The sequence below is a fragment of the Harpia harpyja genome, chromosome 1, assembly GCF_026419915.1.
Source record: "Harpia harpyja isolate bHarHar1 chromosome 1, bHarHar1 primary haplotype, whole genome shotgun sequence".
Taxonomy (NCBI): Eukaryota; Metazoa; Chordata; class Aves; order Accipitriformes; family Accipitridae; genus Harpia; species Harpia harpyja.
Genome location: NC_068940.1, coordinates 71,424,440 through 71,450,600, shown reverse-complemented (window position 1 = coordinate 71,450,600; position 26,161 = coordinate 71,424,440). Strand labels below are relative to the sequence as shown.

Here is a 26,161-nt window from a genome sequence, read left to right as displayed (position 1 = left end):
AGTAACATTACGTTTATAGCAAACTAATTGTAGCGAAGAAACCCAAAAATCTTTAAAGGCTGAAAAGTGGGAATGTGGCTAGCGAGGGTTACTAATAGACACAGAGGGCTCGGACGTGGCTGTCCTGCAAATATACTTAATGAAACCACAGGAGAAATTCTAGAGTGATGCAAACACGTCTTGGAGTTAGCAGCGTGTTTTAACAAAGCACTTCTTTTTTTTTTTTTTTTCCCTTCCCAACTATCAGCAAACAACTAACAGTTGATTCACCCACAAAGGGTGTTGATTGTGGTCCTGCGATGCAGCTTTGCACCTAGCGAGAAACCAGTAAGGAGGAACTTACGGTCAAACTTTCAATTAAAAATACTGGTAGCGGACAATCGCAGCATCTACCATTTGCAACGTGCAGCAGGAGCCAGGTAAAATATTATTAAAAACTCTGCACGGGTTAATATTTTTTTCAGAGGCAAATCAGGAAGCACAACTTCTTGCTTTGCACAAACCAGGTCACGAAAACTTTACAATAGAAAGTTTATTTTTTTTTGTTGATTTCCAGTCAGTTTTTTTTAAAAACAAATACAAAAAAAAAAAAGCTGATCACAGTTTGCTCAAACAGCCAGACTTTGACTATATTTGTAACTTTGTTCACAAAAAACATACATCACAGAAGCTGCGCTTAATAAGAGCCACTTCTAAGAGTTCGTGCAAAGAGTCATATACAAAGGCACAGCAAGGACATACTGCTTGGAATCACAGTTTTCGTCACAGATTCACTATTCACTACACGTAGGACAAGTTCAGTTGATTTCATCATTTCACCTCTACAACAGCATTAATTACACAGGAATTATATAGGTAGTTTGAATAAAAATATTTTTAACAGCTTGGAGCTATACAGACATTAACACTTGACCACACATGCACAGTTAAGCAGGTTGAGTGCAACACATAACATTTGTACTAAACCGGGGGAGGGTTTCTTTCTCTCTCTCCTTTTTTTTTTTACCTTCTTTTTTTTTGTCCTTTTTTGTTCAGTTTTGTTTTGTTTTAACAGTTACTTCAAGTAACACAGCTCGCTTCATATAAATAAGTTAAAACATCTATTATTTTTTCAAGACAAAGCCATTCAAGACAAAGAAATGTACGATAAAAGCAGATCTACTTATACACGCGAGAGAATGGTAATAAACAGGCTCATGATTAAAAGATGAATAAGGGCGACAAGAACAGGGTTTCTTCACAGAAGTAACACAAGGAAGTTTTAGAAAGTCAACTTAGTACTGACATGAGACGCAGGGTCAGCTAATACTGCTCAGTACTTTTAATTGATCAAACGCTTAGGGACGGAATGCCCCTCCTGCAGCTGCCATGCTCATACTTTTCAGCTTATTATCCTTTTTCCATTTCATTCTCCTGTTTTGGAACCAGATCTTTATTTGTCTCTCTGAGAGGCAAAGAGCATGTGCTATTTCAATCCTTCTTCTGCGGGTCAGGTATCTATTGAAGTGAAATTCCTTTTCCAGCTCCAAGGTCTGATAGCGGGTGTAAGCAGTCCGAGCCCTTTTCCCTTCTGGTCCCCCTATGTTGTCTGGAAGAGAAAAGTACATGATTTAGATTCTCAGCAGCCACTCGGAGCCTTCGTGTCTTATTGCAGCTACCAGCGACCAGGACCGTTATTCTCAGTCCTGCTTGGTTTTGTTTCTGGTTTGGATAAACGCTCAACAAGTTTCTCCCTCCAGCCCCTTTTAGGAAAGGCTTGGGGGAGGGGGATTTGGTGATCTCGGTAAGTTTTCGCTTGGATTTGGGGTTCGATTTTTTTAAATTGAATTTTTTTTTTTTTTTTGGAAGGCTGATTCCCCCCCCGCCTCCCCCAGAGAAGCTGGTCTGGAGGATGCCTCTGCTGTTAGCTGGGTTTTGAGCGCTGGGAGAGCAAAGCTGAAGCGTGCAGCCCTTTCCCACGGCTGAGCTGGGGAAGGCTCTGGGAGGCAGCGAGCCCCCGGCTGCTCCCCCAGCAGCGAGGGCAGGGCAGGTACCGGGGGCTGAAAGTTGCTCCGCTTCCCCGCGCCCCTCAAGCCCTCTCCCCGGAGTTTGGGGCGACTCGCCCCCCCCCCCGCCTCCCCCCCGGCTTCCCAGCAGTGAAAACTGCCCTCCTCGCCCTCTCCTATTCTCTTTTTAATACGGCTCGGCAAAATAAATGGGCTCAGACGCGCCGTTCCCACTGGAGGATCCCCCTCGCAGAGGAAAGCCGGGAGCAGCCTCTGCTCCCGATCCCCCTTCGGGAAGGCGCTTTCTGTTCCCCCGCTGCCCGCCGGGGCCGGCGCTGGGAGCCGGGCGGGCTGTGTTTTTGGGGCCGGGCGGTTTTTGCTTTCGGGGCGGACTCTCCCGGAGAAGGGAGCGTGCTTCCCTGCGAGCAGAGTTGCGCTGTGCGCGGAGGCTGCCCGCTCTCACGCCCTCCTCTCCCCCTCTCCCCGACCTTGCTCGGCGCAGCCACCCGGTTTACATTAAATCCTCCTTTTCCTCCAGAGAAATAAAAGAAAGAAGAGGGTATTTGCTTTACCATGACTTATGTGCAGTTTTCGCATCCAGGGGTAGATCTGGGGCTGTGAAGGCTGGGCTGTGCTTTGGTCGGTCGGGGCACTTGCCTGCTCGCTGCTTGCTGGAGTGTCTTCCTCAGTCCCAGACGAGGTGCCAACCCCGTCCCTGCTGATGTGCGTGTTGCTGCTGGAATTGGACGAAGTGCTGGTGGAGTTGGCGAGGGAGTTTTTCACCCCGTGGTGACTCTCGCTGACAGGCGAACCGGCCACGGCGGTGCAGGGCAGAGGGTCAGGGGGAGGCGAGTGGGAAGACGTCGCGGGCTGGTTGTACCTGGGCTCTGTCGAGGCAGAGGTGGTGTTGGCCGGGTAACTGCGGGGTCTCTCATTGGCACCAAAGTGGGTGGAAGCAGAGCGCCCGACGCTGAGGTCCATGCCATTGTAGCCGTATCCGTACCTGCCGGAGTGCATGCTGGCGGAGTCCCTGTATTGCTCGCTCACCGAGCTGTGATCTCCATAATTATGTAACTGGTAGTCCGGGCCATTTGGATAGCGACCGCAAAATGAGTTTACAAAATAAGAGCTCATTTGTTTTTTGATATGTGTGCTTGATTTGTGGCTCTTGGTCGTTTTGTGCGTCTATAGCACCCTTGCACAATTTATGATGAATTATGGAAATGACTGGGACATGTACTTGGTTCCCTCCTACGTAGGCACCCAAATATGGGGTACGGCTTCACATCACGTGCTTTTGTTGTCCAGTCGTAAATCCTGCCTGATGACCTCTAGAGGTAAACTCGTGCACTGGTGGGGGAGCTGGGAGGGCGCGGGCGGCCCGGGGCGCGCCGCCGCCGCGCGCCGCCGCCGCCGCCGCCCGCCCGTCCGCCGGCCTCCAGCGCCACCCGCTGGCGGCGCGGGGGATGGCGGCGGCTCCGCGGGGTCGGCCCGGGGTGACGGCCCCCGACGGCGGCGCGGAGCGGCGCGGAGAGGCGCGGCGCGGAGCGGGCGCGCCGCCGCCGCGCCCGCCGCCGCCGGCGGCCCCGGGAGCGAGCGGCCAGGCCGCCGGGCCGGCGGGGCTTGCTCCCCCGCCGCGGCCGCCGGGCAGCCTTGCGTGCAGCGAGCGCTCCGCTTTGTGCCCGCTTTCTCCTCCGAGCGAGGCTTATTCACGCCAGGTCACAGATCCTGCGTGACCCATCCTCGCACGCCGGCCACGCTTGTGCCCCTTCTACGTGTATACATATGCATATATATGTATATGCACATGTAATTTCCCCACCACCACCACCTTTTTCCCGTGCCGGAGGTTTCGAGAGGCACCCGGGTCCTGCCGATGTGAAATGGCAGGTACCTAGGAAAGATAAATATCGTGCAGCGTTTGCCCAACTAGGGGGTCAAATTCCAGGCGGCTTCACGGCCGCCGTTATTCTTCCGCCTCTCGGACAAAAACCCAAAACAACAAAACTCTAAATGCGGCGGTAGCCATTTTGCATTAGTATTTTCCAGATTTGGCTTTTAAAATCTCTAGCGCGGTAGCCCAAAATGCGCTGCCTTCCAAACAAAAGAGCCTGGATGCGTATACAAGTGTATTTGTACACAGCTTCACATGCACACTCACGCACACACAATATAATACAGAGAGACAGAACGTATATATTAATATTTTCGCTGCGCTTATTTTACTTATACAGAACTCGAAGTGGAAGCATTTTTTGGCAGCTACTTTCCTTTAGAGTATCTATTTATTTTTTTTGCAGTGCTAAGAAATGCGAATGTGAATTAAGATACCACAAAAGCGGGGAAGAAGATCCCCGAGTTAATGTGACAGACACTGTTCTTTTAATATTAAAAAAAAAAAAAAAAGAAAGAAAAAATAAAAGGAAAGGAAAGGGAAAAAAAAAAAGAAAGAAAGATCGACCCAAGCCCCAAGAAATGTAGTCCATAATTCAAAGCCCCTTCAGTGTAGAGCTGAGCTCACTGAAACCTCAGTGTAAGCTCAACGGGAACCACAGAAATTCACCCGCTCCAAAACCTCTTCCCTCGCTTCCCCTGAAGTTTAACGCCGAGTTTTTTCTTTAATACTAGTAGTGCAGATTAAGCAGTTCAGCGGCATTTAAAAAATCTCCCTGCAATTCATCTTCGTTTTAACTGCAAGTTTATACCCGGGGTTTTATACAACGATTTTTTTAAAGGATTTTTCCTCTTTTTGCTATTTAAATATCTTATACATGCGTAAAACTTTTTTTTCTCCCCTGCAGACTGTAAGCTCTCAAACACAGCATAATGAGACGGCCCGACGTAGCGGGAGTTAGCAAAAACATAAACCCAGGATTTTCTAAAATCTCTCGTATTTCTACAATATGAACCTTCCTAATTAAAAAAAAAAAAAAATCACTCGCTTATCTCTTCTCACACAGGCACGCCAGGGACACTCACCCACACACAGATGCTCACCTCAAATATTTAAAAATCTGGGCCATTTCTCTAACACTTTAAGCAACGCCATCTATGCTTTGGAAAGGTGGTTATATACATACATGCCTGTAGCTCGAAAGCTAGGACTTCCACATATATTAAAGCAAGCCACAGATGATTGCAAATGTACATCTTTTAACCAAGCCTTTTGGGAATTAATAGACTGTGACAAACCTATAGGATTCTTATAGCAGAAGGAACACAAGGTAAATAATAATAGTAATAGTAAGCGCTAAGGAAAGGCCTGGTAGCGTTTATTAAACGTGGTTCTACTCCCCTGACTTTTCCTCTGTTTCTTCGCTGCTGGGCTGTGTGGAATTTATGAATTTGTTTTCCTTTTTCCATTTCATCCGCCTGTTTTGAAACCATATTTTAATCTGGCGTTCAGTAAGGCAGAGAGCGTTTGCAATCTCAATACGTCGTCTTCGGGTTAAGTATCTGTTAAAATGAAATTCCTTCTCTAACTCTAGCGTTTGGTATCTGGTGTAAGTTTGCCTCCCTCGTCTCCCATGAGTTCCATATACTGTACCTGTAGAAGTAAAGACAAAACGATCGCATTGGACAGGGCCCAGTGATTTCAGACCAGAAAGAGCGGTTAGTATATTCTGCCTCTTTTTGCAGGCACAATCACGGGATGGGGGGGGGGGGGGAAGGGGCGGCGGGGGGGAGCCTGCTCTGGTTTCCTGGAGGCTTTTTTTTTTTGTGTGTGTGTGTGTGTCCCTCTTTTCCTTTTCTCCTGCCTGACCAGCTGTAAATGCGGATGTGCAGCGTGCTTACGGTAGTGGGGTAACTGGGGTACGAAGAGGCTTTAAGGTGGACCTAGGGAAAGCGGAGTAGGTAGCACCCGTGTGAATCGCTGAGCAGTGTCTGCCCTCGGCGTGCTGAGAGCCTCTGCGCGCACACACACACACACACGCGCGCGCACACACACACGCTCACACACACGGTCACACACACACACACACGTGTGCGATCCGGGGAGCTGCACGCGTGTGTGTGTGCGTGTGTGTGTGCACGCATATGCGGGTGTGTTGACACAAACACGTTCTATTGCCATGGCTGTGACTACAGAGGGTCTGTAATTTAACTATAATTATAGACATCAGCTAAAGATCATAGAATAGCCTTTGCCATTTGCTCCGGAATTTATTGCCTTCGAATGCCAAGCAGCATCAGAATGGTCTTGCTAAAAGTTTAACTTTCCGAAAAAGAAATGCGACCCACAGTCCAGCAAACATAAACTCGGGAGGAGTGGAGAGGAGAGGAGTCGTTAGCAAACATTGGAAGTAAACGTCTTAATATGGGATTATTAAAAAGAAGTGCCACCCCAACACAACCCTCCCCCCCCCCAGCACCACTCCTGGACAGAATAGTTCAATTACGTGAAGTTCACTCGTAAGTCAGCGAAAATCCCCGATGCCATGGAAGTGCGCCCACGGCCCCAGAAACGTGCTCTCAATATCCAATACTCACAGGCTAATGAGCTGGGGGAGGGGGGCGAGGAGGAATGTGCCACAAATGCATTGGATCCCCCGTACAGAGGGCATATTCCCTGCATCGTTCTGTGACAATGAAGAAGCAGAGCAGAGGCTTTGGGGTGGCTTTAGGAGAGTGGGAAAACTGCTCTGCTGGGTTTTTTCTCCTTTTTTCTTTCTTTTTTTTTTTTTTTTTGCCTGCTTCTCAAGGATTCCCCGGTAACTTTCGCTAGTGAACCCACAAGCTGGGCTCTCGGCCACTGTTCCCAGGGTGCCAACGTGCCAGGTCTAAAATAACCTGGGAAGGTTTCGTGTTACGCACTGCCCTGCAGGAACCGCATCTCTCCGGCAGTCTGGACTTTATCTAAGAACTAAAAAAAAAAAAAAAAAAAAATCCTGGGGAAAGAAACTTTTCCTTCCTTGCCCACCCCCCCACCCCCCGATTGCATCGAAATGCCTTACCAGCGCAGGAGTTCATCCGCTGCATCCAGGGGTAAACAGGGCTCGTGTACTTCCGGTCGGTGCCTTCGTCATTTACAATTTTGGCTTGCACGCCGCTGGATTTGTACTGTTGATCGGGAGAAAAGTGCAGGTAGTCCCCGGGCCCCCTCTGTTTGCCGCTGCCGGAGGGAGAGGCGCTACTAATTTCCTTGTCCGAATAAAAACAAGAGGCTCCGTACTCATAGGAAGCCCGATTGCAAGCAATGACGGTGTTGGACTGTTGGTAGAAACAAGGTGAGGTGTAAGTCTTGTCCTGCAGGCTGCTTGCCCCGTACGAAGCCGGAAAATGCCTGAGAGCATCATAGCCCGCCGGGTAAAGGGGGATCTGCCCGAGGAAGGAGTCCTGGCCCCCGGGCAGGCTCCCCGGGAAAGTGGGATTCACGAAATAGGAACTCATTTGCTCTCCCCCTCTCCCGGACCGTGATTTGTTGTGTATTAGTACATCTGGCGATAACTATTAGGAGTCATCGAAGTGGTTTGTTTCTGGATGGCCGAGCGCCAAAAGCGACAGCAGAAAATAGGAGCAGCTGACGGCGGGGCGGCCAATGGGAGCGCGCGCGGCGCCCGCTCCCCCGGGGCCGCCGCCACCGCGCCGCCAACTTACCGGCAGCCCCGGCCCCGCCGCGCCGCCCCGCGCAGCCCCGCGCAACGCCGCGCCGCGCAACGCAACGCCGCGGGGACCGGCCGCGCCCCCGGGGCGGCGCCGCCCCTCCGGAGGAAAAAATATCCCAATAATAACAGTAATAGTAATAATTCCCGGCAGGAGCGGGCGGCGCGACAGCGGCGGACGAGAGGACACCCCCCGCACCGCCCCCCCCGCGGCTGCAGGGGGGACGGGGGGGGGCGCCTTTAAAAGTTGGCAGCCCCACAACAGGCGCGTCGCCCCCGAGGGAGCTGCGCAGCCCCGCGGGCGGGGTGGACCAGCAGCCCCCGGCTCGGCCGCGGAGCAGGAGGGAGGTGGTGGTCGTGGTGGCGGCGGTGGGTGCTGCGGGGAGGAAAGTTTGGAGCGGAGGGAGCACGTGAAAGGGGAGAGCGGAGGGCCGCGCAGCGCCGGGAGGGGGGGCGCGGCCCGGCCTCTCTCCGTTTTCCCACTGCGATGCCACAACCGCATCCAGGGGTATTTAGGCGATTTTGTTTGGGGTTTTTTTGTTGGGGTTTGGTTTTGTTGGGGTTTTTGGAGGTTGGTTTTTTTTTTTTTTTAAATCGCCCCTCCACTGAGGCTTCCCTTCGGAGCTCGGGGAGCCGGCCTCGGCGCCGAACCCGGCTTTTGTGAGAGAGGCTAATGCGTCCTGCGTGGAAGAGGTCTCGTATCTTAATGAACACCCCCCTAATTAAGGCGGAGGTTGTGGCTGGGGGAGGAAACGGTGGCCTTCTGGGGACGGGGGATTTCGGCTTGCACCAAGTGCCCGAGAAGGCCCCGGGCAGGGCTGGGCGGGCTCCCGGCGCCCCCCGAGCAGCCCAGAGAAAGTTCCACGTGTCTCTTCTCCCCGGGTCCCCCCTGCCAGAGTCGAGCCGAGGGAATCAAACATTCAAATTCAAAAACGAGCCAGTAGGACTATTCCTAATTAATACAGCCCCGCTAATGAGCCAGCAGAAGCCAATCGGTTTCGTTGTTGCTCCGAATAATTTGATTGAACGCGGATGTGTGTCTTTAAGAGGGGAAAAAAATAATACACGAAACAAACATTTCCACCTTCATTTTTCAACATGGCAGTTACCCTATAGCGGAAATATAATTCTTGGCCCAGGGCAGGGACAGTAACAGTGCTGATGAAATTCGCTGAGGCGCTTTTAATTCAGCCGTAACCCTGCAGTTCCTGGAGATAACATGAGGTTGTTCATTCCGAGCTGTGTTTACTCGTAATCCGTGCGCATTACAACAGATTGAATAGCCTAATTTTAAACGCGCTCTGACGGAAAGTGACATGCGTACGAGCCCCGTTTCCTAAAGTAGCTTTCAAAGGAGAGTTTTGTTGTTGTTGGGAGACTATTTGTCTCATTTCCGGGGGCAGATTACGATACCTATAAAACAGTAGTGAGTTAAAACATCGCTCCACAATAGTTGGTATTGTTCACAGTCTCAGCTGGACTTTCACATTCAGATGTTGATTGCCTCCAATTTTCCCCCCCCCCCAACTTCCTTAACCGCTTCAGCCCGGCTAATCCATAAACACACCTGGCAGAATTACAGCTCGCTAGCTGCATGCTTTGGGAGGTCATTTCAGAAGCGTGTATTTCTTGAAAGCCAGCCTTCTCCAGAAAAAAGGTTTTTTTTACTCAGTGCGAATAGAGTTAAAAAAGGAGGGAACGCCAGCAAACAAGCACACAGCACGCTAAATACAAAGAGGTTTTGAAAAGAACAGATTTTCGCCAACATAGGTCAGAACGAAAACGCACCGTGAAAAATGAATACTCGGGGCAAGCGAAACCCACCGGCCTTACTTTAAAAAGTTATGGCCAGACGGTCTTTTGTTTGAATCCATCACCCAGAGACCAAAATAAAAACATCGCACCAGGCTTAGTTATATTTACATTTTATAGCATCGGTTACAGACTGATTTCTTTTTTCCTCTCTTTTTGTTTCTTTCCTCTTTTTCAAGTTATTGTTCGCGTCCAAACCGAACTGTCGAAAGCCCGACCGCAGGCAGCGAAAACATTTCTTCGTTGATCCCACGCTATTAAAAGGAATGAAACATGCACGTCTGCCTGGCTGGGTCGTGTTAGAGTAGTTACAGTGACAGCTAAACAATCTGCACTGCAATCTCCGCTTCAGTCACATTCAGGCGTCCTCTCCGCTCCTCCCCCTAACCCCAGAAAACCCCGAATTACAATAATCTGTTACCCCCCAGCTCTGTCGGGGAAATGCCCTGCCCGGACACATTTCGCAGCAGTTTCCCTTCACCATTCCCTCCCTCCCTCCCCCCTGCCCCGGAAAGCAGAAAGCCAACCGCTGCATTTTGCCACCGCAACAAGGTCACACTTTGCGATACCCGGGTATTTCATCCGCCTTTTATTTGTTTTCGGAATTCTCCGCATCCTCAGCACCTCCTCCACCAAACACTTCGCCTTCCTCCTCCCGCCAAACACCCGGTCGGCAACCCCAGCCACCCTCGGATGCAGGTGCGGGGGCAGTTCCCCTCTTAATCTTAAAAGCCTCCTTCTCCTCCTATATAAAACCACTTACAAATCCTTCTCGTGCTCGGCAGCGTCACCAAAACCAGCCTTTAACTAATAGCTCCTAATCCAAACAGTTTGGGCAAGGCGAACCGTTGTTTAGACTGGCGGGGTATGGGGAGCCTGGCCGGGGGGCGCGGGCGGGTCCTCCCCAGCCAGCTCCCACTGTGATATTTTACAGTTGACACACACCGAGGTACAAGCGGAGGGGAAGGGGAGGGGGCAGAGCCCGTCCTGCCGGAATATCTTGCCCGGGGGCGAGCTCGGATGCTCCCGTAGAAAAAGGTAGGCAGGATTTATTTTCTTCGTCTTTTTTTTTTTTTTTCCCCTTTTTGTGTGTGTGTGTGTGTGTGTCTTTTTTGGGGGGTTGCCCCGAGCAGCGCAGGCTCCCAGCACTGCCCTTCCCGGGGGCTGCGGGGGCCGCTCCGCGCCCGCCTCCTCCGTTCCGCCACGCCGTGGCAGCACTGAGCACCCGCCGCCCCGCAATAAATAATCCGGCGCTCGCTGCAGCTCCAGTCCGGCGGATACCGCAATGCAATGCAAATGCAATGCTTTATCAGCCCGGCTGCACAACCAGAGCCGGGGCCAACTCTTAACGCGCTCCGAGCCGCTCATTCGCAATGAGGAGGCGGGAGCGAAGCCGGGTGGCGGCGGGGGGTCTCGGGGGCACCGTCCCCGGGGCCCCGCTCCCCCCCCATCACCCCCACCCCCCACACCACCACCACCCCCTCCCCGCCTCGCCGGCACACACCGCGGGGCACCGGCCCGCCAGCCGCCGCTCCCCCCGCCCCAGCGCCGCACCGTAACAGTCACAACGAGAAGAGAAAGGGTGGAAAAAAGCTCCGTCTCCGGCGCTGAAACCGGTTTCGCCGCCGCCAAGCCCACCCCGCGCAGCCGGGGCGCGCAAGCTACCCACGCCGGAAAGCGCCGGGAACAACGCTGTTCCGAGGGACCCACGGCGCGGGGCATGGGGATTTTGCAGGCAGCGCTTGATCTGATAAAGAAAATCAAAGCCACATTCGCGCTGTTTCCCCCCCGGCTAGAAATAACCTTCCTCCTGGACATGCCAGGGGAGCCAGGAGACGTTGTGCTGACTGGTGGTTTTTGGTTTGGGTTGTTTTTTTTTTTTTCTGAAATAGTAAAAAATAAACTACATCTGCATTTCAGCGGCCGCAAATGAACTTTAAGTTAATGCTGCGAAATAAATTCATGTTGGGGGTTTTAAATTTTTTTTTTCCCCTCGCGCTGGAAAAAAAAAATCCCCTCGGATTGATACTGTAAACCTCAATTCTTAGAAAATAACCTGAATGTCACAGCAACCCCCTGGCAAATGCAAACAGAAATAAACTTCGTGAAAAAAAAAAAATCCACGGCTTCCTTGCTAAATAGTAGAAAGTAGACATTTTATTTAGGCATATTATTGCATGCACTGGTTAAGTCGAAATCAGCTGAGCTGCAGCCACCTCTATTTTTGGCCGGTAACATTTCCATTTGGTTTAATTGCACATGTCTAATATTTAAACGTATTAAGCCATGTTTCCCTGCTTACGGTAGTGTCATATACATTTCTCACCTTTTAGGTTCTGGCTCACAGGAGCCCCTGCGACTTTGACAGCTGTCGCTTTGGCTGCACAGGAGACGAATCGCCCTCCTTTTGGTGCCAGAAGAAGCAGGAAATTAGCCAGGTTGCAAGTTGAAAATCTGCCACGCCAGTGCTTTGAATCCAATATGCCACACCTTCCAGCGGGGGAACTGGAAATTGCCATCCCGGATCTGTGTTCTAGGCGGCTGCTTATGCCGAACCTCCGCACACTTTGTTCACTATTGCCTTACAAAGAACAAATGAAATGGGGATTGAAAGCCAGAGAGATCCGAAGCAGGACAGAGCTCAGCAAAAGAATGCGGCTCTATTCTCGCAAGGGAAATTATAAAAAAGTTCATGTTCACGGTTACCATCCACATGACCGACAACGACCAATGGAAAAACCGAACAACTCATAAAGTTGTATTGCAAAGTTGTAAATTTTCATAAACAACAACGGATTTATGGCCTTTTCCTCATCACTAAGAAGAGGCAGGTCTTAGAGAGGCGCCATCTTACCACAGAGGCAGCCCTGGAGTTTTTTAAAAGACCTGGAGTTTGTACTAATTTTATTAAAATTACAATTAGTACGTTGACCAGGAACGGAGTGTAGTAGAAAAAGGGAACTTCTGCGCAAATGATGCTCTGGTTCTACCTGTATTTACTCGGCCGAATAAAGGGACATTTCGGGGGAGGTTTTTGGTTTTGAGGTGGGTTTTTTTTTGTGCTTTGTGGGTTTTGTTTTTTTTTTTTTTAATTTTTAAAAAAGCTCGAAAATATTAGATCTCCTTGACATTACGTGGTACCTGGCAAAAATGATACATTTTTCTAAAGCGGGGCGACTTTTCCTCTTTTTAATGCCACTCCGATGCCCCCCGCCCCCCGAAAGCCGCACGCACAAACTACACACGTACCCGACCAGATCATTTACACTTGGAAGTTTCGCATGGCACTTTATATTCATTACAAAATATTATTTCACTGCATGCGATTTCGGCTTGATCGCTAGCCGCCTGGACTGGGGTTATGATTGCAAGAGGACACGGGAACACGGTGGAAGGAAGCCCTCCCATAAAGATGGCTTTCTGCTTTATTAATCAACTGCGCTAAGGAAAAAAAAAATCACAAAGTGGAGATAGAGAAATTGACTGATTCCTATCAATTCATCACCTTGGAATTTTTTTCCCTTCTGATTACGGAAAAAGAAAAAAAAGATTTATGTGGTCTAATTTCTTTATTTGTCTGTGTAAATTATTTTTTGATGCTTCCTTCGAACCGTTTCCCTAATAAAGAAACACAATTCATTGTCAACAAGCATATTTATTTTCTGTGTAACATAAAACACATTTATCGTGGGAGATACTTGTACACGGTATCACTTCCAAAGAGATTTCACAGACATTTTTTTTTTCCACTTCCAATACCTACACGGCATATCCAAATGTTCACAACGAACACATCGAAACACATTGTAACATACAATTTTTGAATAAACTTTAGCCAAACCTTCAAGACGGATTTATACAGAGTTCTTAACAGTACATCATGCTACAAAGTTTCCAAATTAATTACATACTTCCCAATTTATGACATGATCTTACAAATGAGCTCCAAGACGAATATAAATGACAAAAAAAAAATCGTTCAAATATACAGTATCTGTTATTGTAGGAAAAGTCACGGTATTACATATTAACACGTTCGGATAATCAGGACAAACAAGGATTTTTTAAAGGTGGTTACATGGTCATTTAAATTCACTTTTCAAAGAACACTTTCCGCTATATTAAGTAAGATCAGCCTAGAATAAGAAAACGGCCTTTAGCAGAGGCAGACGAAGGTAGAAGCCAACGGGAGATATTAAACCGCTTTGTACAATATTGGCGTGTGTTTGCTTCCTCACTCGGAATAGTAAAGAATCAAGAACAAAGATACATTGCAGCATATGGTTTTCATTTATAATTGCTTTGGAATAAATATATTATTTTAAATTTAAATATATTCAGCCTTTTCGGTACCAAATTCTATACCAAAGCTATTGATGCGTGCTTTTCGAACGACTACACTTACATTTCTAAAAGCATTTAGCGATTCACATTAGTAATGTTATCTTCTTTTGACTACTAAAATACAGTATACTTTCGAAGATAGGTAGGCGGAGCAAGATATATAGGTAGTCTGGAAAATAGGTAGTACAAATCATTGCTGTAGATTGTAGTGGTTTGTGGAAGATCTTTTTTTTTTTTCCCTTACTTGCTGTTTAACCTTTTGTTAGTGTAGCTGTTAGTTATGATACTTTTCTAACAATAATAAAAAAAAAAAGAAAAAAAAGAGAAGTGCAGAGCTACTTATTCAAAATTAGGTAGTTTTTCTTAATATGAGCCTAATGCACTTTCCCCTTTACACATGATTGGGACTATTGAGTCAGGTAGTTACTTCGGAAGGTCACGGTTTACTATCTGTGCAAGCAGCATTTCTCCCACTGAAATGTCCCCTGGACAAACCCACCCAGGTTTGGGTAAACGAAAAAACAAATGATTGTAGGATGCTCTTAGGAGATACCACCGAAAGGTTCGGCACAGGGCGGGTTTGGGGAGTACGAGAGAGTGGAGAGAAGGCTGGAAAACCACCCCAAGAAACGTTTTCATGTTTGCAAACACTCGCTTGCAAGATGATTATTAAAGGGAACTGATTTTTTTTTTTAAATAAAAACAGTGAGTCTCTCTCTTTTTTTTTTTTCCTTTAAAGGGAGCTTTTCCAACTGTCATGTGCATACATTATACTAAGAGATCGCTTCCTCGAGTGGGACTCCTTAGTCCTCCTCCTCCTCGTCTTCTTCCACTTTCTCGACAGAGGCTGCTGCTGATGTGGGCTCGTTGGGAGCCGGGGTGCTGGAGCTCTCCTCCTTGTGCTCCTTCTTCCACTTCATCCTCCGGTTTTGGAACCAGATTTTGATCTGCCTCTCCGTCAGGCAGAGGGCATGGGCGATCTCTATCCTCCGCCGCCGAGTCAGATAACGATTGAAGTGGAATTCCTTCTCCAGCTCCAGGGTCTGGTAGCGGGTGTAGGTCTGGCGCCCTCGCTTCCTATCTGGACCTGAAAGCAGGCACACACGGCCAGGAGTTAGGCAAGAAGAGAGGTGGAAAGTTTTCTCAGTTTAGTTTTGGGTTTTTTTAAATAATAATTATTATTATTTTTAAATAAACGAACAAACAAACAAAAAGCGGCCGAGCGAGAGTGAATGATCCCCTTCTCTCACTTCCACCCGCCCCCCCGCTTTGCCCTAACAAAGACATTTCAGCCACACGTCCTGCCCTGCTCAGGCAAGGCAAAAATTAAGTTGCTCGAGACCTAGAAAAAGTGGAGAGAAAGCATTCAGGAGAGGAGGTGGGGGAGGAAATTGCTTTTGGGAGGAGGAACTTTCCCCCCAGGCCATGTATTTCCCTAAAACCTTCCAGACTTTCGCCTTTCGCAAGGGGAATAAAAAGCTGGAAGGCTGGGCCGTATTTATTTTATTTTTCATGTCGGGGGCTCCCTCCACCCCTCCACCCCACCCCGCCCGGATCGTAAACAATACATCGTACTTAGCTCCAGAAGAGAGCTCTCCTTTTTCACACACTCTCGCCCCCAGCGCCCCCCCCCCGAGCCTCCCCCCCCCCCCCGCCACGTTTTCCTGTTTAGAACATTTCTATAGATCCTTATCTCCGTGGAAAGGGCAGGGGGGGGGACGAGAGTGGCACGTCTCGGCAACGTGGGCTGGCAAAGTCCTCAGCAGTCCGTCCCCCGCTCCTGAACGCCCCTCTCCCCTCCGCCTTCCCCAGCGAGCGGGATTTTTTTTTTTTTTTTTTTTTTTTTTTTGCCCAACTTCGGCAGAGGGCAGGGGAGACGCTTACCCGTGGGGGCTCTGGGAGCCCGCAGCCAACTCTCCACATTTCTATAGCAAACAGCGCAAATCAGCTCAACGCTAAAATTCCATAGCAAATGGAGTTAAATAAATTTACGAGGCTAGAACCCATTAATTGGGCAATAAAAAGTTTTATGATACTCATTTACATACAATGCCACGGGCTTTCTACGCAATGGCGCCTCGGCTATAATTAAAACCATAAAGGCTGTGCTGACAGTAATTCTGGCGACACGCTTTGCCTGGCTGCCACAGCTCCGAGCCCTCTCCGCTCGCCCCTACCTGAAGACCTCATCCAGGGGTATATCCGGAAATTAGGCTCAGCCTGGTTGTGCAGGTTGCTTTCCTCCGCTTTCTCACAGCTGGGTTTGGTTAGCTCATTGCAGAGGACGGGAATGTTCTGATCAAAAGAGGAACAATGCAGGTTGTAGGCATCAGAGCCCAGGCTGTATCCGGAAGAGAACGGGCTTTGATATATGGTACTGTTCACATTGTACAAGCCGGGCATGGAGGAGGCGAAGGCACCCGCGCCTGGTCCATAGCCGCTTCTCTGGGAGTTGCTTGCAAAGGAGCAAGAAGTAGGCTCTGCATTTTGGAAAAGAGAAGCCCCCGCCGTATATTTGCTAAAAAGCGCATTCACATAATACGAAGAGCTCATAATTTTGACCTGTGATTTGTTGTCCGGCAGGCTTCAGTGTCGGTTTTACGAGGTAGCGTGATATATGATAACATTACACCCCCAGATTTACACCAAACCCCATTTTCTTTTGGACTGAGCTGCCTCGAGCACGTGACCGGTCATATGACGCCGCCCGCCAATCCCCGCCCGCCTCACAGGTGGTGCCGGCCGCGGCCCGCCGGTGCCCGGCCATGGACGGGCCGGGGACGCCGCCGCCGCCGCCGCGCCCGGCAGCGCCCTCCAGCCGCCACCGCCCCCTCGCCCCCCGACGGCGCCGCCGCAGGGAGTGGGGACACACACACACACACGCACGCACGCACACACACACACACACACCCCCCCCCCCATGGGGTCCTTTAGACGGAGCCGGGGGGGGCTGCGAAAAATGAAGGAAAATAAAAAATGAACTTTAAAGGAGGCTGCTGGTCACCCTTGCGTTGCTTTTCCGCAAGGAAAATAAGCGCGGGGGGGGGGTAAACCCCGGCCGCCGGGCCCCGCCACGCCCGGCCCCCGCCGGCCCTGCAAGGCTGCCCGAGCCTTGAAAATGAAAGCGCCCCCCGGAGTGAGACCCGCCGGTGTCCGTCCGTCGTGTCCCCCGCCCCCCCCCAGGAAAAAAAAACCACGGTCACTCTCCCTGGGGGGGGGACGACACCAAAAATGAGGAAAAAAAAAAGCAAGGACCCAACTTTCTGAGCGCCTCCGAAAGAAAAAAAAAAAAAAACAAAATAAACCCACCCACCCCCCCCGGCTTGAAGAAATCGCCCGCAAATGGCTTCAAATCTCAGCCGCCCGTTTAATGCCCCTTTCACCTTTCCGTCCTACCTACCTTACCGTCCTAAGCGTGAGGCGGCAGCGGTGCGCTCGGATGACGGGGAGCGTTGCTGCTTTTCTAAACACTGTGCTCCCCAACAATGCGAATGGCTCTCCATTGAGGATGCTGCACCGTGCCCTTCCTTTAAACGGATCGTAAAATGAGTTTCCTTCCCTCAGACAGGGAGTCCTGGTAAAGACAGCTTTTACTGCCTGCCTGTATTGCACATCATAAACTGGAAGGACCACAATGGAATTGCCCCGGAAATTCTCCTTTCAATTATAGTTTGGTGCCCCGTGTACAAAGACTTTCTCACCAGTTAAAATTGTTCTTGGCGATATTTCGCACGGACCCTAAACTTTACGTTTTGTAAACGTGGGACACCCTCTCCCCCCCCGCCCCGCACACCTCCAACACACACACACACACACACGCGCGCGCGCGCACCCTTTGGGACTCTTTATGCGCAGTTATTGCAGCCCCATGAATATAGGTTACTGACAGAAGCAAGTAAATTCTCTAAAGCCAGATCCCTGAGATATTGGTGCTTCAGAGCACGCAAATGTGGCCGCTGTATGTAGATATTTGCCAAGCGTTAAGTAAGCAAAAACGCAGTCGTTATTCGCAGGCGTAAGGGAGAAGCTGGCGAAAGAGCCCCCTTCGGTTATTTCTTCCAATTCGCCAATATTAGACAATATCCCTGCGGTCGCAATCGCGATGTGGGAACACGCCGGCAGAAGAGGCTGCTGGAAAGAAATAAAGGCCCAAGAAGTTAAACGAATGCGATGAAAACAAGACGACGACCAAGAAGATCAAAGAGGCTGAAGTAGATGACATTAGACCAATAAATTACTCCTCTGGTGACAACATACCAAGATGCAAGAAGAAAGAAACAGCAAATATAACCAATGTCTAGACTTAAATATGGATAGTGTAGGACCGAAAAGATTAGCTGGGTGGTTGTATTTCGAGCTCTCTCATTCTGTACAATTTGCACGTTTATGTATTTTCCTTTGCGTGTGTGTTTACTGCCGCCACCTTTTTTTTTAATTTTATATTTTGCTTTCTGCTTTTTTCCCTGCCAACCCTTAAGGTTTCTCAAAAAGTCTTCACTGAATTAATCTTAAAAGGACCCCCAGACATGGGTCCCGGCCACCTTATTTATTTCCCCCATCCTCTGCGTGTTAGGCATAACGCTGCCTCTGAAACAGCCTCTGAAATCTCTCGTTTTGTCGCGCACAAAACCGGGCTGCATCCCCGCGCCTGAAAACGCACTTTTCATTTGAATGTATTTTTTTCCAGTCGAGGAACCGGCGAACGGGCGCAGATTGCAAGGTTTCGGTCACCGCAATATTGTCACACGCTTTAAAAATAATCCTCTAGGCGGGATTCACTGTATTTATTTTTTTCGTGTGAGCTCTGGACTACCTCTCTTTGCCTTCTGAGCTTTTCCGGGAAGTAAAAGGTAGTGATAAAACGGTGCTCATAAGTTATAAGCGACCTGGGAGCACTACATGATTATGGCTTGTGTATTAAGCAGTATCTTGATGTGGTTCATACTAGAGAAGATTTTCTTGTTTTGGAAACTGTTCGCGCCGTAATTTATCCACGATTATAATGGAGCGTACTGTGCCAAGTTATTACTTAGGATGACGACGCATAAACACTTTTTAATTTCAATATAATTTTACTGCCCAAGGAAAAAAAATAATTAATCATCATAAGTTTAGCAATGCCATTGTAGACAAACATTTGATAGGAAGGCTCTTGTTAGAAAGCGGGGAGTGGCTGTTACTCTTTATCCCTAGAAAGAATTGAATCTTTGAAACAGTGCGTGGAAAAAATAGCTCAGCGCTGACATTCCTTCCCGATGCTGAATTTCGATAGAGAGAGACTGGCTTTGATTTAAGGAAATGTAAATAAAACGCAGAGAAAGTAGTTCTGTTACGGAGTACTATGCAGCGATTTGTTTACTTGTCTGGCTTAAACTTGAAAAATACACCGTTCATACTTCAGCCCACATTTTATGCTTCCTTTCGTCCTGCCTTTATTTCCTTCCAATTACTTTTCCCCCCTCTCTTTTGGCAAGTGCCATCTGAAAACACTCCACAATTCCCCTCTAAGCCTCATTCTCGAGACGCGAAAGCCAACAAAAGCAAAACGAAAAAAAACCACGCAAACGACTCGAGGAAATCAAAATAGAAGGCGAGAAGAAGTTAAGAATGACTTTGAGAGACACGTCAAGTTTGCAGACCATCAGCCTGCTCGCATCTGTATCATATAATTACAATGGGTGCCACAGAGCCGAAATTGCTGGGGACGCGAGCAGGGCTTTTTATTTGTACCAAAGACAGCTGTTGAGGAATTTCACTCGCCGGTAAATAATTTTCAAACGAGAGATTTGCGGCGCTGCCGTTCCCCCGCCCGGCTGCGTCTCCAGCTACGCGGGGCGGAGAAGGGCACTGGAAAATCCCCCGCTTCGCCCCCCACTCTTCGGGTGAAGCTCTTCGGGGGCTCTCCTGCCGGGCCGATCCGGAGAGAGCCTCTTCCATCCTGTCCGGAGCCTGCAATTCCCCCCTTTCCTCCAAATATTTCATTTCTCACCAGCCCTTCGGGAGATGAGGACACCCCGCTCGCAGGCTCAGAGCCTCGCCAGGGAAGGGCGAAGATTTGGGGCAAGGGAAAGAGGAGCGGGCAGTTCAGTGCCCGGGCCCCATCCGTCTCTATTAGCTGCTAGGAAATGACTCGGTGTTTTGAGAATAATAAATGCAGGGTACGTCGTCGGTGCAGAGCGAGCTCTACTTTTGCCACGGGAGCACCGAGCGCGGCCAGGCGGTAAACGCCACCCTAACGGCGCCCGGTGGCAGCGGGGCATCCCTCGCCGTACCACCGGGATAAGGGGGCAAAAACCCGCCTCAAACCTACGGGCCTTTGTTAAAACCAGCGGTTCAAGCCCCACTTATGCTCCCATAAAGTCGACATTTTAGGAGCTTTCGGGGAGGTGGCCGAGCGCTTGATGGCGGGCGGGCGCGCGCTCTTTCGCGGGCTCACAGCGCCACCTGCCGGCGCCCGGCCGCCACCGCCGCCGCCGCCGCCGCCCCGCCGCGCCGGCCCCGCGGAGCCAGCGCCTCTGCCCGCCAGCGCACGGGAAGATAAATGTCCACCTCCCAGCCTGGATTTAAGCAGGGGAAGGCCAATAAAAGGTTGTTATTTCCGCTCGCCCGCTTTATCTAAAACAGCCAGACAAAACAAATGAAAAGGCTTTTGTAGAAAATCTTAATTGTGGCTGGACAGTTGTAAACTCATTAAGAGCCGAATTCCAGACAGTTTGCAGACCCGTCATTTATTACACACTCTTAATGCTGATTCTTTGAAGTTGCCTCTGTCTGCAACAACAGAGGGCGTCCCAGCATCCCCAAATACTGGCTCAGGGATCAATTAGGGGCTTTTTGTGTGTGTGCACACCAGAACGAGCTCCCTTTTGCTAATTAGAACTCATCAAATCTTACCCCGGATTTCTTCTTCTTCTTTTTTTTTTTTTTTAAGGTGAAGCCGAAAGCTTTTTTTTTTCTTCTTTTTTTCTCCCGCAGTTCTGCACATCTGTAAACTTCTTGCCGGCTCCCTAAGTTTTGTCTTTAGCCCTGCAGCGTTTTACACCCCATAAACGGTTACAGCAGTCATTTTCTTTTATTGCACTGTATGGCTCTGAATTTTCCTAACAACAACTTCTGCCAAGACCATAAGTGTGTTCTGTCTTATTTTGCTTTAAATACATATATATGTGTAAGTGTACCTCCGTAAAACAAGGAGGCTTTTATTATTATTCGACATGCTTGCAAACAAGGGTCGGTGTGGCACAGAAGTGTGCGGCGGCTCATATTATGGAGGATATCTACTCTGAGCAGTAAGATGTCCGCCCAAAACAAGGGTAAATTTCAGCAAGCTCACAGACTTCGCTATTTTCTTTTGTTGCTGAGCTTGGTTTGGCTTGGGGCGGCGGGGGAGGGGTGGGTGCAATGGGGGTGTGTGTGTGGAAATCTTCCACTCCAAAGAAACCTTCTTTCTGATTTTTAAAAACAAATCCTATTTTATCTTCTCCGCTCTAGCCTGCTGCCAGCCCACCTCTTTCCTTCGGCTAAATCAGCGAGTAAAATTGACACCATAAATTCTACCATAATTGTCAGTAAAATTTTATCTGTATCTATATCTATCTATACATACATCTATAATCTGAGGCGCTAATAAAATGCAACGGGTTGTTTTTATTTGCCACGGGACATTTAAAAGGGAAAAAAAAAATCCCAAACGTGCAGGCAAGGGAAGGAAAAAAATGGGTGACGTTTGAAATAACATATTTTGCATGCGCAATTATCTCCAGAAGGGAATTTAAAATGAACGCGCTGGTAAGGCGAGCCTTCTCACAGAGCTTGTTGAAGCACACTTAGTGCTGGACATTTTCTGGTACAGGCTAATTAACCATCTCAGCCTAAATGTCGCTGTCTGAGCTGATTTACATTATTGTCCGCACTAAAGAACGTCGGACATTTTGGTTTGGTCCTCAATCCCCCCCGCCCCGCCAGGCGAATTTATTAAAACCGCGTGAACTCGGGCGTGTGCCCCCGCTGCCATCCGAAGGGGCTCCCTCCTCGCACTGCTAAGCGCCAGCTTTCCAAATTATGTCCGGGAGAGGGGAGCCGTCCCTCCTCTCAGCGAAGCAATGGCATTTGGGACCTGAATCTGCCCATTTCGGAGGAAAATAAGCCCAAATTTTCATCACCTGGGGGCTGCTTTTGCAGAACCGTGGGTTTGCCTTGGCTCGGAGATACTACTGCTACTCGCCTCGCCTCCGCAGCTGCCCTAGCCCTGCCACGTCTGCTAGTGAGATTCGGTGTGCCGTGGAAGAACCCCTCCTTAATAATCTTAAAACATCACAAAACATAAAAGAATCAATATATTTTATTTGGCAAAAAGTTAAATATCATTTCAACACAACGATTTGGTCAGTAGGCCATGAGGTAACTATTTCAAAATAGACAGTGTACGTTCTGCATCAACATAACTTCCCAGATTTATTTTTTTAAATCGATACAAATTTACAATAACCAAATGTAGGTTTTTATAGTGTATAATTTATTATCAATAAAATTAACCTTCATTACAATAACCATCAAATCATTCGATTAAAATTAAAACGTAAACCATAGGTAGTTACCCTTTTCACATATATGTATAGCTCCGAAATCTGATAACTGCTCACTGGTGCAAAAACAATATTTAAGCTAGTCTGTTTATTTACTTTTTTTTTTAATATATAGATTATATATACAACCGACAAAGACAGTACTATATATATATCAACTGTGCATACTAAAATGACTTGCTTCAATATTTCGAGAACCGTAATTCCCAGACATCCCGGACGAACTTTTTTTCTACTTTTTTTTTTTTTTTTTTTGCGGTGGGATATATATAATATATATTTTACAATCAAAGGTTAACTGTCTAATTATACAGAAAAGACTTAATACACTACAGAGCTATACTCTATGCAATTTTTATAATAAACAACCTGAGTTCAAATTGAATTCTAGCTTACACCATTACATCCGGTACAGCACCCAAGCACATAAATTGAGTCACAAACATAATTACCACAATAAAACACAGTGTTCAAGTATTAAGGCAGAGATCTCTCTGCCGCGCAAAGAGCGAATAAAATTAACTACGTAGACTAAACTATACAGTCCGTAAATAGTTGTGCATTATGAAAAGGTAGTTTTTTTCTTTTTTTTTTTCTTTTTTCTTTCCTTAAGTGAAGAAACAGGTAGATTTATACAAGCCAGCTAAACAGCCTTTTCGTGCTAATGCCCCCTTTTTCTTTCCTGTTAGAAAATTAAAAGTCTTACTGTACCTCTCCTGGCAAACTGGCCACTGTGACAATCAAGGTACAATCATAATCAGAATTTGCCATGGGAAAAAAATGAGGCCTGGACCCAGACGCATTGCATGGCAGGGCTCGAGGGGAGGGTTTTTTTGTTTGTTTTTAACGTTTTTCTTTTTTTTTCTTTCTTTTTTTTTCACTTTATGCATTTTCAATTTAACCTGCGCATCGCCATCATTCGTCCTTCGCTCGATCTTTGTTGATTTTCTTCATTTTCATCCTCCTGTTCTGAAACCAGATTTTCACTTGTCTCTCAGTTAAATTGAGGAGTCTGGCCACCTCATATCTACGGTCCCTAGTGAGATACATATTGAACAGAAACTCCTTCTCCAGTTCCAGCGTCTGATGCTTGGTGTAAGGGCATCGCTTTTTCCTGGTGGACCTTGCGTGGAGCCAGTTTGCAGCTGGGTTATCTACAACGAAAACAACAGGAGAAGTTCAGGCTCGGGGCGGGGGGGGGGGGGGGGGGGCTGAGGAGGGGTATCCACGCAGTACCAGCCGCGTAGGGGTCCCGATATTAGGGTTTAGGACGTGCCTCTCATTCCCCCAGGCACGGAGGATTGTGAGGCACAATGGACTCCAAAATACAGACACATGGAGAGGTCACACGCAACCACACGCGGCAAAGCCCCGCCGCCCCCGCCTCCCCTCGCCTTTTTTATTGTTTGTAGGATGCAATTTTAAAATACTTCCTCCTCCTCCTCTCTCTCTCTCTCTGCTAGCTCCCTCCCTCCTTCCTGGCCTCCCCACATCCCACCTCCCCCCCCAGACTGCCAGCCCGGGGAGCGACCAGCCAGACCAACATGTCATCGAAATTGTTTCACTTTTTAATTTCGACCTTCTCCCGTGTCATCGCTGGCAAGACCCAGAGAGCTGGCGAGTCAGTCTACAGCTGGCATAATTAAAACCTCGCCCGTTTAGGACCCTTATTCGCACGGCATTAATCGCGATAGCAATCCCGAGGAGCTCTGCCACCAGTCCTGCAGCCCTGGGAGCATCCAGCCCGGGGTTTTCCACCGAGGAGACGAAGGGGGAGGAGGGGGGGACCAAGTCAACGGCGAGGTTTCTGCTCTCAGCCCCGCAACAGCCGCCCCGGCCTGCGAGCCGTCTCAAAAAGATCAGATTCACATCCAATGCTTTCTAGGCACCCTCTCCCTCCCCGGCGTTGGCCCACGCGGGGGAGCGCGGCGGGGCAGGAGGATGCGAGCACGTCCTGCGCAGTGTGCTGGGGTGGCGGGGGCGGGCGTCTTTTGCCTCCTTTTTTTTTTTTGGGGGGGGGGGGTGTTTTGCTTAAGTTGCGGTTGTAGGGTGGGTTTTTGTTTTCTTTTCAGCCTGGAAAGCCCGAGCCATCCTAGATGCCGCTCGAGCCTGCGAGAGGCAGCCGCTGGCTTTTGCAGATCGCAGACCCCGGCGAGCTGGAGCGGCGGCGGCGGCGGCAGCAGCCGGTGCTCGGCCGCGTAATTAGCCCCAGCGCCTCGACACCTCCCCGCGGCCGGCGCAGCGCCCTGAAGTCCATTACCCTCGCAGTCCCACTTACTTGGATCGATCTGCGGTTTCTCTCCGTTTGCCTCACTTTCTCCATTGCTTTCAGAGAATGCGCCTTCGTGGCTTTGCTTATCCCTATCAACTGGAGGAGAACCACAAGCATAATCAGAGAGAGACAAAGTGTGAGTGTCAAACGTGGTACAGTCAGCCCTTCTGGCCGCCAGCGGTTCAGGTTTAATGCCGTAATGCCTGCCGGTAGGTAACCCGGGGAAAGACAAGGAGCCCGGCACAGGCTCAAGCCACGAACGCATGTACCTGCCGTCGGGCGGTGCCACGGGCGCCTGGTGGTGCGCGTAGGGGTGGTAGACGGCGGGGACGCCGCTGGCGCCGGCGGGGTGCGCGGGGCTCCAGGGGGGGCCGAAGACGGGCGCCTTGGGCTGGAAGCTGCAGGGGGCCAGCTCGGGGTGCTCGGCCAGCGCCGCCGGCCGCGGCGGCGGCGGCGGCGGCCCCAGCGGGGCGGGGGCGTAGCGGGGCGCCGCCAGCTCGTCCCCCTCCGGCACCAGAAAGGAGTCCACGTAGTAATTGCTGAGGGTCCCGGGAGCCGACATGGCGGGCGCGGGCGGCGGACCCGCCGCGGTTCGGGGCTGCGGGTTTCACGTAACAACTTGGTGCTGGCGGAGAAGTAGAGTCAGTAATAAGTTGAGGGCAGCCCGGGCGCCCATTGGCTGCCCCGGTCACGTGGCGAGGGAGCAGAACAATAAAGTATAAATCAGTCCGCGGGCTATTAATGGGTCAGTGTTTTCCAGCCATAATTTTTATAGCGAGGCCATATGTTTTTATGCAAAGGGATATTTGAGTTATACGGCGGGGTTTGTTTTAATTGCGGCCAACTGAGATTAAAAGATCAGATTCCGTATTACGGCCCCCCCTTCCCTCTTTCTCTCTCTCTCTCGCTCCTCTTTTTTTTTTCCCCTCGTTTAAGCGGACTATTTTATATCATAATTAATCATCCCATCAGTGGGTCGTGATCCCCGCGAAAAAAAAAAAAACACAACCCATCACCCTTGTGATCGGAGACCTTCACATAAAATTAGACAATAATTGAAGCAATAAAAAAAAGGCAAAATAGCAGTTGCGGTATACTGTATTTAAATATATATTTATTATATTTCATAAGGAGTTATTGTTTCGGGAGCCACGGGGTTGTTATTAAGTCAGTAACTATGAGCGCGCTCATTTGCATCGCTGTGTTTCACAGCAGTAAAAATTTACGAGTGCTTGGAAAGGTTAAATTATACTATTGTGTTTAGTTTGGGAGCTCACTGTAAATAATACCGTTCCGTTCGGCTCCGAGCTGGCAGCGGAAAGTCAAATTCAACGCATCCCCTTTCCGAGCCCTCGCCGCCGAGCCGGCCGGAGGAGGACCGGGGCAGGCGCCGGCTCTCGGTCTTTAGGCTGGCCCTCACCAAAGTGCACTTCACCACCCCACCCCGCCGGGCAGAGCGCGGCAGTGACCGAAACACCCTCCTCGTCCTCCCCGCCGCGCCCGCCCGCCCCTGCCCTTGGACGGGGCCGCGGCGGCCGGGGACCCCCTCGCCGGGCCGGG

The 26,161-nt window shown here is 49.5% G+C and overlaps 6 protein-coding genes across 6 annotated transcripts in view; 1 reads left to right on the top strand and 5 right to left on the bottom strand.

Moving 5' to 3' along the window:
- HOXA3 (homeobox A3) overlaps positions 1-11,935 on the bottom strand; it is a 45,101-nt gene extending 33,166 nt beyond the window's left edge. Inside the window, exon 1 of the mRNA XM_052799436.1 lies at positions 11,727-11,935. The gene's annotated coding sequence lies outside the window, so the exon portion shown is untranslated. The remainder of the gene's footprint in view (positions 1-11,726) is intronic.
- HOXA5 (homeobox A5) lies at positions 532-3,296 on the bottom strand. Its single transcript, XM_052799486.1, has 2 exons — positions 2,558-3,296; positions 532-1,588 (listed from the first exon to the last, which is right to left on the bottom strand). Exons 1-2 carry the CDS (start codon positions 3,117-3,119, stop codon positions 1,338-1,340), a joined length of 813 nt encoding a protein of 270 aa, XP_052655446.1. The 5' UTR covers positions 3,120-3,296; the 3' UTR covers positions 532-1,337.
- On the bottom strand, positions 5,230-7,571 carry HOXA6 (homeobox A6). The gene is made up of 2 exons (XM_052799509.1): positions 6,941-7,571; positions 5,230-5,532 (listed from the first exon to the last, which is right to left on the bottom strand). Exons 1-2 carry the CDS (start codon positions 7,374-7,376, stop codon positions 5,273-5,275), a joined length of 696 nt encoding a protein of 231 aa, XP_052655469.1. The 5' UTR covers positions 7,377-7,571; the 3' UTR covers positions 5,230-5,272.
- Positions 8,186-12,444, top strand: LOC128147155 (uncharacterized). Its single transcript, XM_052799496.1, has 3 exons — positions 8,186-10,099; positions 10,335-10,438; positions 11,734-12,444. The coding sequence occupies exons 1-3, from the start codon at positions 9,842-9,844 to the stop codon at positions 12,152-12,154; spliced, it is 783 nt and encodes a 260-aa protein (XP_052655456.1). The 5' UTR covers positions 8,186-9,841; the 3' UTR covers positions 12,155-12,444.
- Positions 12,445-13,035: 591 nt separating this feature from the next.
- Positions 13,036-16,401, bottom strand: HOXA7 (homeobox A7). The gene is made up of 2 exons (XM_052799428.1): positions 15,922-16,401; positions 13,036-14,831 (listed from the first exon to the last, which is right to left on the bottom strand). Exons 1-2 carry the CDS (start codon positions 16,295-16,297, stop codon positions 14,548-14,550), a joined length of 660 nt encoding a protein of 219 aa, XP_052655388.1. The 5' UTR covers positions 16,298-16,401; the 3' UTR covers positions 13,036-14,547.
- Positions 16,402-22,067: 5,666 nt separating this feature from the next.
- HOXA9 (homeobox A9) lies at positions 22,068-25,217 on the bottom strand. Its single transcript, XM_052799414.1, has 2 exons — positions 24,608-25,217; positions 22,068-23,483 (listed from the first exon to the last, which is right to left on the bottom strand). Exons 1-2 carry the CDS (start codon positions 25,161-25,163, stop codon positions 23,245-23,247), a joined length of 795 nt encoding a protein of 264 aa, XP_052655374.1. The 5' UTR covers positions 25,164-25,217; the 3' UTR covers positions 22,068-23,244.
- Between the last annotated feature and the right edge of the window lie 944 nt (positions 25,218-26,161).

Coding starts and splice junctions, on each gene's coding strand:
- HOXA9 (XM_052799414.1), bottom strand. CDS start 25,163: ATGTCGGCTCCCGGGACCCTCAGCAATTACTACGTGGACTCCTTTCTG. Junction 23,484..24,607: donor GAAACCGCAGATCGATCCAA/GTAAGTGGGACT, acceptor TTTTCGTTGTAG/ATAACCCAGCTGCAAACTGG.
- HOXA7 (XM_052799428.1), bottom strand. CDS start 16,297: ATGAGCTCTTCGTATTATGTGAATGCGCTTTTTAGCAAATATACGGCG. Junction 14,832..15,921: donor CCCCTGGATGAGGTCTTCAG/GTAGGGGCGAGC, acceptor GCCTGCTTTCAG/GTCCAGATAGGAAGCGAGGG.
- LOC128147155 (XM_052799496.1), top strand. CDS start 9,842: ATGCCCTGCCCGGACACATTTCGCAGCAGTTTCCCTTCACCATTCCCT. Junction 10,100..10,334: donor CCAGCCACCCTCGGATGCAG/GTGCGGGGGCAG, acceptor GATATTTTACAG/TTGACACACACCGAGGTACA. Junction 10,439..11,733: donor GGATGCTCCCGTAGAAAAAG/GTAGGCAGGATT, acceptor CTCACCTTTTAG/GTTCTGGCTCACAGGAGCCC.
- HOXA6 (XM_052799509.1), bottom strand. CDS start 7,376: ATGAGTTCCTATTTCGTGAATCCCACTTTCCCGGGGAGCCTGCCCGGG. Junction 5,533..6,940: donor GCGGATGAACTCCTGCGCTG/GTAAGGCATTTC, acceptor TTACTTCTACAG/GTACAGTATATGGAACTCAT.
- HOXA5 (XM_052799486.1), bottom strand. CDS start 3,119: ATGAGCTCTTATTTTGTAAACTCATTTTGCGGTCGCTATCCAAATGGC. Junction 1,589..2,557: donor AAAACTGCACATAAGTCATG/GTAAAGCAAATA, acceptor TTTCTCTTCCAG/ACAACATAGGGGGACCAGAA.